General features: G+C 27.0%; 1 protein-coding gene across 1 annotated transcript; it reads left to right on the top strand.

The window, feature by feature from the left end:
• Positions 1 to 694: 694 nt before the first annotated feature.
• Positions 695 to 18,162, top strand: LOC132925022 (zinc finger protein 28-like). Its single transcript, XM_060989454.1, has 6 exons — positions 695 to 1,158; positions 2,475 to 2,678; positions 2,815 to 2,967; positions 4,666 to 4,706; positions 8,797 to 10,245; positions 16,195 to 18,162. The coding sequence occupies exons 2-6, from the start codon at positions 2,505 to 2,507 to the stop codon at positions 17,525 to 17,527; spliced, it is 3,150 nt and encodes a 1,049-aa protein (XP_060845437.1). The 5' UTR covers positions 695 to 1,158; positions 2,475 to 2,504; the 3' UTR covers positions 17,528 to 18,162.
• Positions 18,163 to 18,269: the final 107 nt, after the last annotated feature.

Below are 18,269 nucleotides of genomic sequence, written 5' to 3'. Positions count from 1 at the left end.
ACGTTTATGTCGTGAATTGTATATTTGTATCGGTAATTATTACTGTAATAGATACATCATTATTATATTATTGTTATTATTTTTCATATTACTATTTATCGCAATTATCATAACATTGTGATGATATTATGACGGTATGACACATGTGTAGTGTTGTACAGAACAGGTCGAATGGGATCACAGATACAATTATATTAAGATTATTATTCTTAGCATAGAGAGAACGTCATCGCCCGCATTGATACTATTGTCTGTAATTGTTTTTTTTTTTTTTTTATGTATTAGTGTTATCGCAATAACGATTAACTTTGTCGTGAAACGGCGGGAACAAATCGTAACGATCGTTATTTTTTTTGTTACATATCATAAATTAATATCGTTATCTATGGCAACGACTGAGCAGGACAAAGCGGCAATATTGCTACAGCCTTCAACACATTATAACGACATATTATTATTATGGCATATTGTATTATTGTACGTCGTACGTGTGGAACACTTGTCGTGGCCTAGGCTGGCCTGTAAACGTGAACGTGACGGCGGGTCACCGTTCATTCGCACTCCGGTTACTCACTGACACACGGTCGCCTCCCCCTCGCCACACCGCCGTTCCGGTCAATTCCGTAACCACCGCCACATCCGTCTCGTCACCACTATACACATCGCCATCACCTAACCGCCTGCGCGCCAGACTCGCGAGTTAGTCCCGCCACATCCCCCGCCCGTCCCCACCGCCTGCACCACGGCAACAAGAGGTGCCGACGCCGACGCCGCATCCCCCTCGCTGCTATTCGCTAACCGTAATGCCGTCACTCGTTCGGTTGTCCGCCATATTTAGCGTGTTTTCGTTACTCAACCGTGTCGGTTAACCGGCCGTACCGCGCTGCTCGTTGTCATTGTAACGCCGCCACCGCAACGACGACGGCCGATCGCGCCAATTTCGATTGCTCGTCACGATCCCGCTCAATCAACCGCCAACCAACGCCGCTGCGTGGCACTGTGCCCCTTGTCCGATGTTCGTTGAGGTACGGCCGACGTGCAGTGTCCGACGACGACGACGGCGAAGACGACATGACGTAAGCAACGGACCCACACGCTCGGCACATTGACGTGTGGTCGCCGACGGACAGCTCAGCGATCGGGAACCGCGGATTCCGGGTGAGTACGCGTTATGGCCGTTCACGTTTTCCCGGTCTCGTTCACGGCGCGTTTCGTCGGCGTTCCCGATCGTTACCACCCACGCCCGGAATTGGGCACTCTACGGTTGCTGCACTCTGAACCCTCGCCGTCCGTAGATAGTGTCCGGTGTCGGAATAGTTTGAATAGTTCGCGGTATTCAACGCCCACAACGATTGGTTGGATAAGTACTCGTTCGACGGTAGGCAGGACCTAGGCCTACCCATTCTGTTGAAATGGAAATATTCGTCAGCCACATCTATTACCGGGCGTTGTTCACCCCGAATCCACAGACCTCTCAGAGAAATACAGAAATCTATGCCAAAAATAGGTATCCATACAAAAAATATCGCGGAAACAATGTATCTGAGAAGCAAATTTCCTTGTGTATTATTTTATCCATAATACCCATTGTTTTAAACTCTGACTAAAAGGAATACATTTTGTACATTATGTATTTATATAAGTAATACCTAGTATCTACTCTAATACATTATACATAGTATACCCGAAACACCTACCTAACCATTGCAGTAGAATTTCAATGACATAGATATTTTTTTTTGGATATTTGTTTTTCAAAGATCTATATCTTTGAATATTCTGATGTAGATTTCTATCAATTGTGTACTCTTTGAGGTGAGTATCTTATATCTGTTGCTATGCTTTAACTTATTAAGAGTAATGCCTAACACTTAAAAATCTGTTTTACCCTCTTATGTTGCTTCATACCTATTTTTTTTTGTATTTCAATTCTGAAATAAATTAGTTATGAGCATTTTAAAATTGATATTACATGCTTGTATCATATCTTACCTAGGTAATAATGTCCCCTTCTAGGTACTCCACTAAACGTTCAATTTTTTAATCTTAAATTTATATATATAAGAAGATTTTACAATTGCACAAATTTATATAAAAAAAATGCTTTTAAAATACCTTAGTATGATTGATATATTTACATATTTGTATTGTTACAACTAGATTTATATAATACACTCGCCAATAATAATATTTAAGTAAAAATTTATTTTAAAAATACTCTTAAAAAAACTGAATAGTTAGTTAGGCATTATAATTAAAATATGTTTTAATAATTAGGTACCTATCATCAGATTTTCTAAATAAAATATTTCATAACTAGGTTTATTTCACATGCATTTATGGTATATAGACCATAAGTAACAAACTATAGACTAATGAAAAAATTATAGCGAATAAATGTATGATGTGCTCAACTGTGAAATAAGCTTAGGTACATATAAAATAATATGTAATGTTGATATTTTATTGTTTAGTTTAATTATTTGTCAAGAATCAAAATCAAAATGAACGAAGTTAATATGGCTAATAATCAAGAAATAAATTTACAATCATGTAGTATAAATGAATTGTGCAGATTATGTGCAAATTTTGATGAAAATATGATACCAATATATGCTGATGAAGGAGCAGATCATATGTTAGAAAACAAAATAAAAACTCATCTTCCATTTATAAATGTATTGTATTTTTTATTTTTCACATTTTAATTACAATTTTATATTATACAAAATAAATTAATTTTTATTTGTATAAATATAAAAAATTTAGTGTTTGATATGTATTGTATTCATAGCTTTTTTTTATATTTTACAGATTTCTGAAAATGATCTATTACCAAAAAGAATATGTTATCATTGTGCTTCTGCTGTGCTTGTGTGGAATGAGTTATATGAATGCAGCACTGATGCAGACCAAAAACTTAGAAGTATGTTTGAACCTAGCCAATTTGACCAGAATCAGTGCAAGGTAATATTATTTTATAAATTTAATTAAATAAATAGTACTTATTACTTTTAGATCAAATACCTACAAGTACCTGAGTACATATCGAATTTTAAATTATTAACAATTTGTATTTATTAATGTATATAATTCATTCATATTGAATTAATTGTAACTGATTTTTTATATTAATTAAATGTAATAAATATTTTTAATTATTTATCTATCAACGAAAATGTACCTAAGCAGCAGTATCCCAGTTGAGTCTTGTATGGTGAAAGGGGTTCCCCTCCTCCACTACTATTAGTAAGGTTGTAACCAATATGTTTTGTCCTGCTCTTTATACACATACGTATGGCTGACTTTTTTGGGGGTTTATATAAGCTATTATTTTTTTACATTATGTACCTATAATTTTGTAGTGGATAAACTAAGGATAACCTTCATTATCTCGTATTGACTTATATAACCCTAGAATAGATGAATAAGATAAGATTTATTCTGTGTTTTGACTTATAGTTAATATAAATTAGATTTTAAATACTGTCTTATATTAGCAAATAATATTGTAATATCATTACAATTATTAGTAATTTTTGTTCTAAATTCGTTAGTAATCATATATGTTTATTTATTGGGTCAAAAGTTTATAAAGTGCTAAAAATTATAGATACATATAAATTTCACTTTGCTAATTTATTAACCGGTAGAATAAAAAAAAAAATTGGTAGGTATTTATTATGAATTGTTATTATAAAGTTGGATAAAATAAAATTATAGAAGTATTTGAAAAATTATAATTATATAAAGCCTGGGTAAAATGTGATGGAAAATATTAGTTTCAATTGTATCAAAAAGTCTGTGAGAATCCCAAAGTAATTTAATTAAAATGTTATTTTATGTCAAATTTAGTTTTACAACTTGAACATAAGTTGAGGTGCATTTCTGAATTAAATTTCTTTAGTAAATAATTTTTTTTTTAAATATGTGTAGTATAGAATTTATATTATTTTTAAATATGCAAATGCATGATTTTCCAAGTCCTGGTTATAACTATAGTTTGGCTAATGAAAAGTGGTGTATGGAGTCCTAAAGATGACAATAACAGGAGTTCTCAGTATTGTACTATTTTTTTATACTGCTGTGGAGCCATACAGCCATATTTTAAACATACATCTTAACAATTTTTGTATTGAATGAACTTTATTTTTTTTTCATTCATATTAGCAAGATAAAATAATAATTTTGTTCATAAAAAAAAAAAAAAAAGAGCAATCCTAATAATTGCCACTGGTAACAATATTGTCAGCACTTACTTTTCCCATTATATTTATTAAATAATTGATAAGTTCATTGTAGTTTATATTAAATAAATACTTAATATTGTTTAATTATGATCATCACAGATGACCATTACAGTAGGTATGTTAACTACATATATATAACTGCATTTACTAATTTATATAACTAAATTTAATCAGTACATTTTTTTTACTAAACATTTATCTTTATCCTTTTATTAAGATATAGTTTTAAGGTATATCAAATGTTTGTAAATGTGGTTATAAATGTATAATGTATAAGTTAATTGAGGTATAAATACAAACAGAACATCATAAAAGTGTAGTGACTTATTAAATATAAAAATATTTATTATGTATACTATAGTTTATGGTTAATTGTTTCCAGATATTAATCTTAGTTTTTTTATGTATATTATAGGATATTCAAGAAGAAGAAAGGCTACAACAAACATTAAAGAGGTAAGATATTTCTTTATTTTACATATTTTGAATTTTATAGAAACGTTGATTATCTGATATAATATAGGATTTTAAATATACTAATATTTAAGTTGTTAAACCATGCAATGTGTTTATTTATTTATATATTGATTAATTTTCTAGTCTATCTTGATCTGCATATAGGTGAAAATAAATTCATGGTTTCTGTTAGTACATACCTAACAATATAAAATCTTAATACCATACTTTAAATGCACACAGTTGTAAATAAAATATCTAAATAAATATTTTATATTTGTATTGTTGATTTTCTGAAAGTATTATTTTAATTATTTCATATATTATATTATAATTTATTTATTTTTAAACTTTTTAAATATTTATTAAATAATTTATAATTTTTAGCTGAGAAGATGCTGCACCCACATGTGTTGTTTCCCTCTTACAAACCTACAACAAATCAAATATGTGTCTAGTAGCTCCAATTTTGAGTAATTTATAATAATAGAGTGAATTTTCCTATTATCAATCTTAAAGGTAATTACATTAACTATGTTTTCTCATGAGTTTTTCACAATACTTAATTTTTTAAGCAATTTATGAGTATGTAAAATATTTATAAATTCTTATAACTTGCTAAAAAATTAAAATATAAAAAAAAAACAGAGAAACCATTGATAATATTCTTATCTTACAATATGAGAATAGGTAAATTCACTATGTTATTAAAAATTATTGTACACTATTGGAACTCTAAAACACAAATTTATTATACCAAACATTATTAAGACAGAGATACAATCCATGCAGGTGTAGCATCCTCTTAGTAAACAAATACTTTTGAAGATAATAATTGTAATATTTATCTTTATATTGCAATTGTTGCTATTTAAAACTCAAATATAAAAGTAATTATTTTTGAATGTGTTAAGTGCATGTATTGGTTTATAATTGGCATACTGTATGTATATTAAAAAAATAAAAATATGCTATGAGTCTAATAATTTTTATGATTAAAAGTTAAAACTTTTTCAGTATAATTTATATATATTCTACAATAATATAATTGCACTCTGTATTTTTTTTTGCATTAAGAATACGAGTAAAAAATGCAGTGTTAAAGTATTAATTCATGATTAATTAATCCCACAAAAAAAAAGAAAACACTTATGTATCTTATGTTTCATAATTATACTAGTTAGATAATCAGCGGACTATAATTTAAATATATATTTATATTTAATAGATGCTTTTTATTAAATAAGTAATATTTTTTTGCTTATAATTTGTATATAAAATGTAAGGTAGTTGAAGCACAGCTATTGATCAATGATAAATAATTTTGGGAATTAAATGGTATATTTAATTAATAAAATAATATTAATATTCATAATTTGTGAAATAGTAGATCGGTATTCTCAAGGTTCTTAAACATTAATTGTACTTCTTGCTTTTGCAAATTAAATATGTTATTAATACATATTATAATTAGAATCTAAATATATTTTAATAAAAAAATAAGTATAATTTGATTAAGTATTAAGTATATATAGTTGGTTATAGATTATTTGTTTAAATATAAATTATGTTTATCGAAACATAAATTTGATTTATAATTGATAAAAAATATTAATACTCATATTAGTACATGGTTTTTCTGCTTATAATAAATACAATATATCTTTATTTTTTTATAAGTGGATTAATTTAATCCAACTTCTAACTAAATTATTAATAAAATTAATACATTGAAACAAATGTATAATTTAAAATATCTTAAAAATATATAGTATCTTTAAAATATGTTTTTAATAATTATGTATTGTACAAAGAATTTAGAAATAATTTAAAACTTCAAACATCATTCTGACAAATATTAAAAAAAAAAAAAAATAACACATAAAGATATAATCAATTGATTTTAAATTAAAATATAAAAATATGTAGAAATACCAACTTATATTATTTTATAACAATTATGATTTCAAAGTATTTTTTTTAAATATAGTTTAGTGCTCAACTACTGGTCATGATAAGAAAGCAAAACAATTTCATTTGTTTACCAAATTGAACAGTAATATTTTATATTAGTATATTTTATAAGTACTATAAAAGTTAAAATTAAACTGAAATGATCATGTTTACTAGACTTTTTATTCATTAAAAAAATAAATTTTTAAGTAACAAGTTGATTTTTAGATGAACTCTGATTAATTTACATTGGTTTATAATATTTATGGTTTTTATTATTTTCATTTTTGAAAAATAAATATTTCTTGATTTTTTTTTTAGTGTATAAATCGTGAAAATATATTAAACATTTATAGCAATCAAATTCTAGACATTTTTATAAAAATAACTATACTATTTATTATTTTGTCATTTTTCACAAACTCAATAAATTGAGGGTTTAAATTAAAATTTTTGGGTTAATATTTTCTGATTATAATTATAATTTTAATTTTAATTTAAACTAGTATTTAAGAATAATTTTCCTTGACACAAAATTTAAAATATCTGTCTTATTCTGTTATTTAAATCAACCCGATCTCACAATAATATTTTTGTGAAATATGAATTAATGAACTATAAAATTACATTCTACTTAAATAAATTAATATTTTATAACTCCAAGTAATATAACTAAGCTCTTTCACAACTATTCAATTAATATAATAAACTTGTAAATGGTAGAATAATAATAATAATTATTATTATTATTTATATTTTAGATATTGAAAACAAATAAGAAAAACTTAAAATATTTTATTTATAAATAAGGATACACTATATTTTGTTATATATCATTTTTAATAATGTTGTATCATCTTTTAGTTGAAATAGATTTACCAATCAAATCAAATAAATTGTTCATAAAATTCTTGATAATCAATGCCTTGTTTTGTGGTGTTAGTATTAATATAAACAATAATCACCAAAATTGTTTACATTACAGTTTACTTAAATTATAGCTTAAACATTCAAATTTCATGAGACTTGTATAATCCAACAAAATATTTACAATTCATATTAAATTATTATTTTACTGTTTTATAAATTATACAAGAAACAATAATTAATAGCACTAACTACAAAATTTTATAAATCTAGTTTTGTGTAGTAATTTTATTTTGCATGCATCTTAGGGCATATTAACATGAATAAATATTTCAAAATTTTCTTTGCATTTTTAATGTATTTTTTTTAAAATATGAATTTAAAAAATTATAATGCAATTACTCTAGTGATTATAATAGTTATAGAATTACCTACTAATTTTTATTTAATATTTTTGTTTGCGCATACATAATCAAGTTTCTTTTATAATATTATTCAATTATTAAAATAAATTGATTTTAATTAAACTTGGTTATAGTTATGTGATAGTTAACCATAATTAAATTAGCTAGAAATAAATTATTTTTTTTCTTTATATAGTTGTATGAAATTTTCATAAATACAAATAATTTATCATTGAAATATAAGATTATACTGCAATTAATTTATATTAGTTTATATATAAAATTGTTCTAAAAACAGTAACTCTAAACCTTCTTTAGTTCTAAATGATCATAATTTATGTAAAATAAATAATAATTTGAAGAGTAAGCCATCTGATATAAATATACATATATTTTTCTATTATTAAGTGGAATGTATGGAATAATTATTTTTGTTATTTATAATGTGAATATTTTAAAATCAAAATCATATTCATATTGGGGAATCACTTAACTTCTTCGTTGTACTTAATAGAGTTTTTTATAGTTATCAGTTATCATTTTTTTTTCAGTTATTGACTGTGAAATATAAGTTTATAATCTTTCATTGTAAAAATATATTTTTAAGTACTTCCAAGGATATAAAAACAGAAGTAAGATGGAAATAGTCATGCTGTCAACTCATAAAAATAAACTGAATGTTGGAAATATTTTTGCTGTAAACATATACAATTTTAACAGTGTTCAAGATGGTATACAAATGGATTTTGTTATTCATAATTCACGTAACCGAAAAGAAAAAAATATTCTTTTACTTTTATATATAACTAAGGATGTATGAAAACAAATTAGGGCAAAATAATTTCTATGCCCATTTGGTTTTCCAGGTACATTGACTTGACAGAACCAGAAGGAACATTGAAAATAATTCCTACTAAAGAAACTTCTCTATCAAACAATTATTCCTGTTCATTTTGTTTTGAGAAGTTTTTAAAGATAAGAGATAAAGTGAAGCATGACCGTGATGTTCATGGTGTTCAGTCTAATTTATTGCCAATAAAATATGTAAGTGACGGGTACACAGATAATTTTAAAATTTCAAATGTTGAGGAAAACAATACGGATAAAAATCTTTCAAATTTAGTTGATGTAAGCAATACAAAAACAACACACGACTTGGAAATAAATAATTATGATGTATTATGCATTATATGTAATGTTTCTTTTAAATCCTCATTTGAAAAGTTAGAGCATGACCAAAAATTGCATAGTGTACAGACGACTACACGACGAAGTAAACGTGTAGGTGTAACTAAAAGTTATGGTGAATTATTTGATGATGAATCTGATTTTGATGATGAAACAAAAAATGATTCTTTAAATTCAGAACAGTTAAGCAGCAGTAATTGCGTTGAATCAAATTCGACTGATCAAAAAAGTGATAATGAAATGGACTTTAAAAAAGAGAAAGATTTGGAAGACATAAAAGATGAACTTGATGAATCTGATGAAAAGTCTGATATTGAAGATTTCAAGTGTTATTACTGTAATGAACAATTTCCATCTAAACACTTAGCTTCAAAACACGTCCGTTCACATATGGTAAATGATAAAAAACCAATTCCAAAAAGTGACATTTATGATAAGTATAAAGTCATGATAGATAACAAATTATATTACAAATGTGATCAGTGTAATTATAATGTTGAAGGTAGAAGATACAAGTTTGTGTACCATATGAGAGTGCACACTGGTGAAAAACCATATGCTTGTGAAATTTGTAGTAAACAGTTCCGTACTGCAGCATTTTTAAGACGCCATATTGTATGTTTTCATGAAAAAGTTCGAAGTTATCAATGTGACATTTGTGGACGTTCATTTTCTGAAAAACGTAATGTTGATGATCATAGACGTACACATACTGGTGAACGACCATTTGTTTGTGAAACATGTGGTAAAAGTTTTGCCCAAAGATCATCAATGAAAATTCATTGGAAACAAATGCATGAAAGTATAAAAGCACATAAATGTGAATATTGTGACAAAAGTTTTATCAGAAGATGTCATTTAGTTGCACATTTAACCCATCATACTGGAGTGCGCAACTATATATGTGCAGTATGTGGTAAAGCATTCTTGCGCAGTGGTACACTTAAAGGTCATACAGCAGTACACAGTTCAGAAAGACCTTTTCGATGCACTATTTGTGGAGACACATTTAAATTGAAAAAACATTTAAAACAGCACGGGCGAGTTCATGGAACTCAACATTCATTTGAAAATATTCCTCAATTAGAATTTATTTCATCAACTGTTGATAACCAGAGAGGTTCACAGTGAATAATGAATATTATTGATTTTTATAAGTATTATAATTTATAATATATGTTAAAATCTATAGTTGATTTTCTTGGGCATAAAGTTATTTAAAATTGAAGTATGATTATTACTAAATAAAAATGAATATCTTCATCGTGATTCATAAGTGTTTAGCAAAAGAACTTAAGCATTTTCAAATTATTATTATTTTTTATAATTTCAAAAAAACTAAATATGCATCACCTGATATCTCCTTAACTGAAAAACATATACATTATAGAAAACTAAAATTTGAGGTGAAAAATGAATTGTTTAGTTAAAATATTTATTTGTTCATTAGTATTTTGAAAAAATTAATTATATTTGTTTAACTAATATTTTTTTATTTTTTAAATTCTATAGTTAAGTAAACTTAGATAAACTTAGAATAATATTATTACCTATTTATTTATTAAAATCTATATTTATGAGAATCGTAGTTACTAGTATGACATTTTTAGTAGTGGTGGCTAGATGTATCTAATATAAAAACTGTTAGCAATAATAATTAAATTTAACCACTCATCAACCTGTATAACATGTAAATGTATTTTACTTTTTAGGTTAGGTATATAATTAGGGCGTGGAAGTTGTAGGAATTGGATATTCCTTTAAATTTGTAGCAGACAGAGCTAGAAATTTAATTTAACAATGATGAGTTTAAAAACAAAAATGCTTATTTTTCTAACTATAATGTACTATGTGTAAAATGCCTAAAAGTAAGCAGGTACCCACCTATAAAGTAGTCAGTAGGTAATAATAATATTAAGTGCATATAAAATAATTAATTATTACTGTAGAATTTCAATATCATGTATTCATATGCTCACCTGTATTATTCTGTCACTTAATTATCCATTAAGAAATATGAAATAAAATTGTATAACCATACTTTTTTCTATGAGTAGCGGTTATACAGTCGACATATATGAACACTTTGACTATATTTTTTCCATTTTTAATTAAGTATTGTAGATATTTTTTTTCTTAGCTATTTGTTTCTCAAAGGTTTATTATTTTAATATTCCTGATGTAAATTCCTATCAATTACCCACCTTTTAAAAATGCATATTTTTTGGAAATTTCAAATTTTTTTTATAATTTATATGTATATTATATTATTTTGTGTAAAAAATGTATGTTTTTTTTATTATGTAACATAGTTATTGATTGTTATTAATACTATTAACTAATGACAAGTAATTTAAAAATGATACCTTGTATCTTAATCACACTAATACTAAAAATATTATCTTTTATAGGAATCATGTATATGTTACGGGTAAAGTAGGAAGTCTGGCATTGTATACAGTGTCCAATTTGATTTGGGCACTGTAGATTAATTATTGAATATATTAAAAATTAAATAAAAAATCTTACAGGGTACTTAAATAATCATAAAAAATCCTAAAATAGACACTTCAAATATTAGTTTTTAAATCTATTAGGTATCCAGTTAGGTACATACAACTGAAGAGTTAATACTATTATCTAAAAGTTGTTTGTCATGATTAAAATGAATACTTTCTATTATTAAATTATAATCATTTTAGTTTATTATTACTAAAATATAATGCTAAGCACATAGAGATAGCATTAGTTTACTTAATTTATTACTACATATACCACTATTGTGGCACTTTAAGTTGCAAAATCGACTAGATTTATTACATTTACACCAGTTGGTCTTATATAATGTACATCTATCATTCTCTTGACCACCCAATTTAGAAGTTTACTCGCCACTTCATCGTTTAACAAAATTTGTACTGGTGGTACCTCATTAGCCTGGATAAACACCTCTTTGCATATCGTGAATAGCAATAGTGTTTGCGCAATATTCTATGCGATCACTTTATTGTTCATATTATCAATTACCAGAGTCATGTTAGAATAAAATATCTAAGTATAATTTTCTAATGTTATTGTTATGTATAAATGCTATTCGGTACAATAAATGTGTGCAGCACACTGTAATTTATTTACTTTGCCCGGGCAATCTCGTACAATGCTCTCAGCCAATGTATGAACCATTTGAGTATTAAAATGATCATTATTACATTACTCAAAATGTTTGGGTATTGTTATACAATGCCCATATTTCCTACTTGGCTAGTAACATATATATATATATATATACAGTCAATTTCCGTTACAACGAATACCAATACAACAAAAAATTCCATTTTAACAAAAGTCATAGAAGTCCCCTGCCAAAAATCAGGGTTTATAAAGAGCTTATTCGAATTTTCGTTAACAAAATTTCCGTTATAACAAAAAAAAAATTGGGTCCCCTGGAGTTTGTTGTAACGGGATTTTACTGTATACTGTAAATCTTATATCGTCATTAATCATAAAGTATTTTTGTTTTTTTGTTTTATAATCTATATAATAGTATATTTTACCCTTGTTGATCAATAGTCTTGTGTGAGACTATTTATAAGTTTGTCCAAGGTCTAAAAAATATGTATATAACAAACAATTTTGTATTATATTTTTTTTTGCATATTTTATCATTTTTTCATGCATGTTTTGTTGTGTTAGCTTAACTTCCAAGCCCTACTTATAAATTTGACATATTTGATTACCTTCTAACTAGTTTCTGTAAAAAATTATAATACAAAATATTAAAAATGCCTTACATCTTAAAATTTTTAAGCAAATATACATGTATAAAACATGTTATAAATATGAGTGAACCATATGGTCACCACTGCTCTTTAAAAGTAGAATAACTACTTTCAATAATAATTAACCTATTAATGCTAATATTACCTGTTATGTAAGAATAATTTAGTATTTACTTTTTTTCAAAGTTAATGTTTATGTTGGTCTAGTGTATAGCTGTTTGAAAAAAGTTAATTCGAAAACATTTATTATAAACTATTAAATATAATGCAACTAATTGTACAATTTTTTTACTCCATTATATTACCTATATAATATCACAGGGTATTGTGTGCCATACAATAGTCTGGTAACTATACTAATTTTTTTTTTTTTGTATTTTCATACTTAAAATCTTATTAATAATTCATAAAATAACTTATAATTTAAGTTTTTTTTGCAATGCAAAACATAGGTTTTTTTGTTATTATTTGTAGTGTTCCAATAATTTCATATCTACCTCTACAATATACATTTTATCTATACTCTGGTTTGTACAAAAATTATCTATGTGATAGTGTTCTATGTATGACAGCAGTAATAAGTGTGGATAATGTGCACCAAGCGTGCCATGCTTTCAGGAACACCACTTTATAATTCCAACAATCGCCTAGATTTCATTTTATTAACACTGTAAAATAATGTTTTGTCTTAGCCAGTTAAAACTATGCTTGTAACTAAAGTTGAAAAATATTAATTTATTCAAAAAGTGGTCTGACTAAACTCGAAGTTAGGTTACGTTATTGCCATAAGGTTACTCTTATATAATAGAGTATAGTTGTTATTTTAAGATGTCATTTTTTTAATTTCCTCAATAGTTACTTTCTAAGTTAAAATACTATCTATGAAGAAAATATTTACTTTTATATTATGGTGGTTTTTTATTCGGGTTTTGACTGATATTATTTGATATTTATTTCATTGGAAATTGTTGCTGTAGATTAAGATTTGATATTTAAATACAAGCTACTTACTAATTGAATGTTCAATGTATTGCAGAATAAATCTTTGAAATCCTTAATACATATTTAATTATTTTTGTAGAAAATTATTATGTTAAATAACTAAAGATTTTAAAAGTTAACAAATTTTCTCTTAAAGTTTTTTTTTTCCAATTTCAAATATTTTCTGCATTCAAGTCTAATAATAGTATAACATCCTACATGAACAATAAGACAAAAATAATGTCAACAATGTTTTTTGTATCCTGGCTTTGTTTTATTTTTCTTAAGTTAATATCCTATTGTAGTTTTATACTTATTTAATGTTATGTTTAATATATTTTTATGAATATTACCTTATTACTACTTTATGTACTAAATGTTTAAATTTATTTATAAACATATACATTTTAAATGTTATCATATTTTTCTACTTACTATATTTGAAATATTTTATTTTTATATTTATCTAAAATAATATTATAGTACTACTATTCATGTGAATTATATTTTAATAAAAATTTTTTTGATGATAATTGTAGAATATTTTTTATATTATTATTATTTTTTGTAAAAATTAACTGATTTAGTATGAATATTTCATGTGTAATTTGGTATTAAATAGTTGTATAATAAGTACATTTTGGTACTCAAATTAATCAATTTATTTGTATATTATTTTACCTATATACCTAATATGCTACAATATTATATACTATATTATTTATTATGGTCTGCTGATTTTTTATTTTTAACCTAACATTATTGTTTTAGACATCGTTAATATTAATTGTCAGGTTCTGTGTATTTAAGTATGAAGTATTTTAATACAAGCTTTGAGTATAATATTATTAATTTTTATTCTATATTCTTTGGCTTAAAAATTAATAAATTTATCTATTTTGTCTGAAAAATAAAAAATAACATATTAAATTAACCATAGGAATAAAAAAAAGTTTGGTAAAATACACAATCCAAAACTGAAAGTCTCGCTGTCTTGATTATAGCAAATTAAAATATATTATTTTTAAAACAGGTGTCTAAAGTTAATTATTATATAGTTTTTCAATAATGACTGTAAAAATATTAACTAACTTTTTCAAGGCTATATGGTGTCAATTATTATATATTTATTAAGTTATAAATAAACCAAATTATTTAGATTAAAAAGTGATTTATATAAATGAAATAATATGAGTCACTTTACCCTATCGTTTCTGATAAATAGTTATTAAAAGATTTTCCTGTATTAAAATACCAATTGTCTTACACAAACAAATACTTAAGTTATATAATTTTAAGTTTAATACATATAATTCTATGCATAATTTAAAAGTTAAATTAATTAACAATTTTAGTTTTTGTTTGCATAAATATAAAGACATTTTACAACACTTAGCTACTACATATTTTTTAAAAACTGAACCTGCTTGAAATTTATTTATTTTTAATAAGTATTTTATAATTGCTTGCGTTCTTGTATACCTAATTACTGGGATGTACCTATGTCATTTTAATAATTACTATAATTTCTATTTAAAAAATAATAATTTTAAGTAGTAAAAATATGAAGTATAAGCAATAAACAATAATATAAGAATATAAGTATATGATTTTTAAAAGTATTTTAAGTAATTAAGAAATTCTATTTCTCAAATAGAAAAAATGAATGGTGATTAAGCTTAACCGAATCTAACATTTGTTATTTAATAAAAGGTGATTCTTTTATCAAACCCCACTCATTATTTCAAAATATATTAGTACTATTGAGAATATTTTCATCGTTATAATTAATCAAGTTTTTACTTTTTTAATGGCAACATACATTTTTAATTTCACATTCTGAAGTAGAATATCTTTCAGAATATTTATATATATAAAAAAATTGAAAATTGGACGATTAATTTATGAGGTATAGGTATTTAAAGTTTAGGTGTGCGGGGTATAGAGGTACAGGGATACCCCGAAAAATGTTGTCTACTACTTCGTTTATCAAAATTTAAAATACTTATAACTCATAAGGTACTCATCTAGATTATAATTTCTATGTATCGAAATATTCAAAATATTTTAATGCAGAATTAAAAATTCAAAATATTGTCATTCAAAAAAGTAAAAACGGCATTTTATTTCGACTAGTAATTACATATAATGTAAAAAATGTTTTTTAAAAAACATTAATAGATTTTGAAATAATGAGTGTTCTTCGATAAAATAATTATTTAGTATAATCGTAAAATATAGCATACCATTTTTTTCTGTGATAATTATGATTACTTTGATTAGGTGTTATTAAAACTACCGTTGTTTGTTTTTCAGTGAAATCTCTGACATAATATTCGACAGAGAAGTGGATAATGATTCCGTGGACGACAACATGTACCTGAATGCAGCAGGCATCGACGACGACATTAATGGATTGATGAATTGCCATCGGCTAGATGATATATCAGTAGTAGACGATTGCAGTCTCGTGGTGCCGAAGCAAGAGTACCTGAATGATGTCATGGGAGAAGACAGTAATCACGTAACTGACCACCCGCTGCCCAACAACACCGATGTGAACGTCACCTCGATTTGCGAAGGAAACGAAGTAACTAATCCCGACGATAGTGATGAATTCAAACCGCACACGAATGCACTCAACGCCAATGGTCCAGAAAGTGGAGAATTGGATGGTCCTGAAGATGGAGAAATGGAAGACTTGCAAAAGGATGGCGATGGAAGCAACGGAAACGACGGTGAAGTAGACGATGAGGAAAACGACAACGAAGAAGAGGATGAAGATGAGGACGAGGACTCCAACCAGCTAAGCAGCATGCACGTGCGACAATTGTACGTGAGCAGTTCTTTGGACGGAGGTACCGCAGATGAAGACGAACAGCAGCAGGAGACCATGTGCCAGATATGTGCGACTGTGTTTAAGACCCGGTATAACTTATTACGGCACTTCCAGAAGCGGCACCCCGAGTACAAGATGTACGAGTGCGACCTGTGCCGCATCAGTTTTCCGTCCATTGACGAGTTCAAGGACCACCTGGAGGAGAAACACTCCAAGATGCACACCACGCACACGATAGACTCTAAACAAGTGCGTTTCGCGTGTGACGTATGTGGCAACATGTACAAAAATAAAGCGTCAGCTATGAACCACCTGCTGACGCACACCGCCAAAAAAACTGTGCACTGCTCTCACTGTGACTTCTCATGTTACACCAAGCAGCAGCTGGGTGTGCACCAGACCAAGCACGATAAGCGATTCGTGTGTGACATATGTCACAAGCGGTTTGCACAAAAGTCACAACTGGATGTGCATGTAAACGCTGTCCACTACAATCAAAGGCCGTTCTCGTGCGTGCTTTGCAACAAATCATTCAAGACCAAGGGATCGCACGACGCACACATGATCGTCCATACCGATACCCGAAATTACCAGTGCCCGCACTGCGATAAAAAGTGCCGGAAGCGGTACGATCTGACGTTGCACATCCGAACTCACACGGGTGAAAAACCGTTCAAATGTAGTGTGTGCGGCCGAGGGTTTGTGCAGATGTGCGATACGCGCAAACACGAAATGCTCCACTTTAAGCCGGGCAAGCGGAAAAACTTGTTCTTCTCGTCGCCGGAGGCGGGAATGGGCGATGATGAATGACATACGGCGGCGGTGGCGGAAAGCATGGCAGGCGACGTCGACGACGATGATGACGACGACGACGACGACGACGACGATGATGACACCACTAACAACAACTCTAACTCCACCATCACCGACCCAACGACGCTGAACTGATAGCCCCCTCTGTATTTTGATTTTAAATAAAATCATAATTTTAACATATTATATAAATATTTGTGTGTATATAAATATTTTTTTTTTGTATTTTACTATATTTTTTATGTTATACATTTTTAAATAACATTCTTAAAAATTGTATTATTTTTAATTAGTCAAAGTTCCTTTTCCACAATACTTATATAGGAACAAACAATTACTAAATCCTCATGAGTTAGAGAAAAGATACCAAAAGTTATTTCTTGTAAACTCTATTTAAAAAATTTGTTAGTTCAAAATATTTTCAATTTGATTATATTTCTTATTACCAAGTTTGAAACTGCAAAAGTATGTGAATATGTAATTAAGTATTTTTATTATTATATGTGAATAATCTAGGGTTAAGTAAGTTTTAAAGTTTATAATGTATAACACTTTGTATGTATTAAGTCTTTACTGAATTGAATTTTGTTAGTAATTTATAAAAATAAATACCTAAGTATGATATTATGTTATTATTGTCTATCATATTATGAATAGTATAATACATTATTTTGTTTTTTGTTTTGTAAGATCATATTGGACTTTCGGTCAATATTAGGTTTTTATTGACCTATTGTTA

This window comes from Rhopalosiphum padi, chromosome 3 (assembly GCF_020882245.1).
Source record: "Rhopalosiphum padi isolate XX-2018 chromosome 3, ASM2088224v1, whole genome shotgun sequence".
NCBI classification, from domain to species: Eukaryota; Metazoa; Arthropoda; class Insecta; order Hemiptera; family Aphididae; genus Rhopalosiphum; species Rhopalosiphum padi.
The sequence above is the reverse complement of the archived record's forward strand: the minus strand, read 5'-3'. Positions and strand labels throughout refer to the sequence as shown.

Coding starts and splice junctions, on each gene's coding strand:
- LOC132925022 (XM_060989454.1), top strand. CDS start 2,505: ATGAACGAAGTTAATATGGCTAATAATCAAGAAATAAATTTACAATCA. Junction 2,968..4,665: donor TTGACCAGAATCAGTGCAAG/GTAATATTATTT, acceptor TGTATATTATAG/GATATTCAAGAAGAAGAAAG. Junction 4,707..8,796: donor CTACAACAAACATTAAAGAG/GTAAGATATTTC, acceptor TTGGTTTTCCAG/GTACATTGACTTGACAGAAC.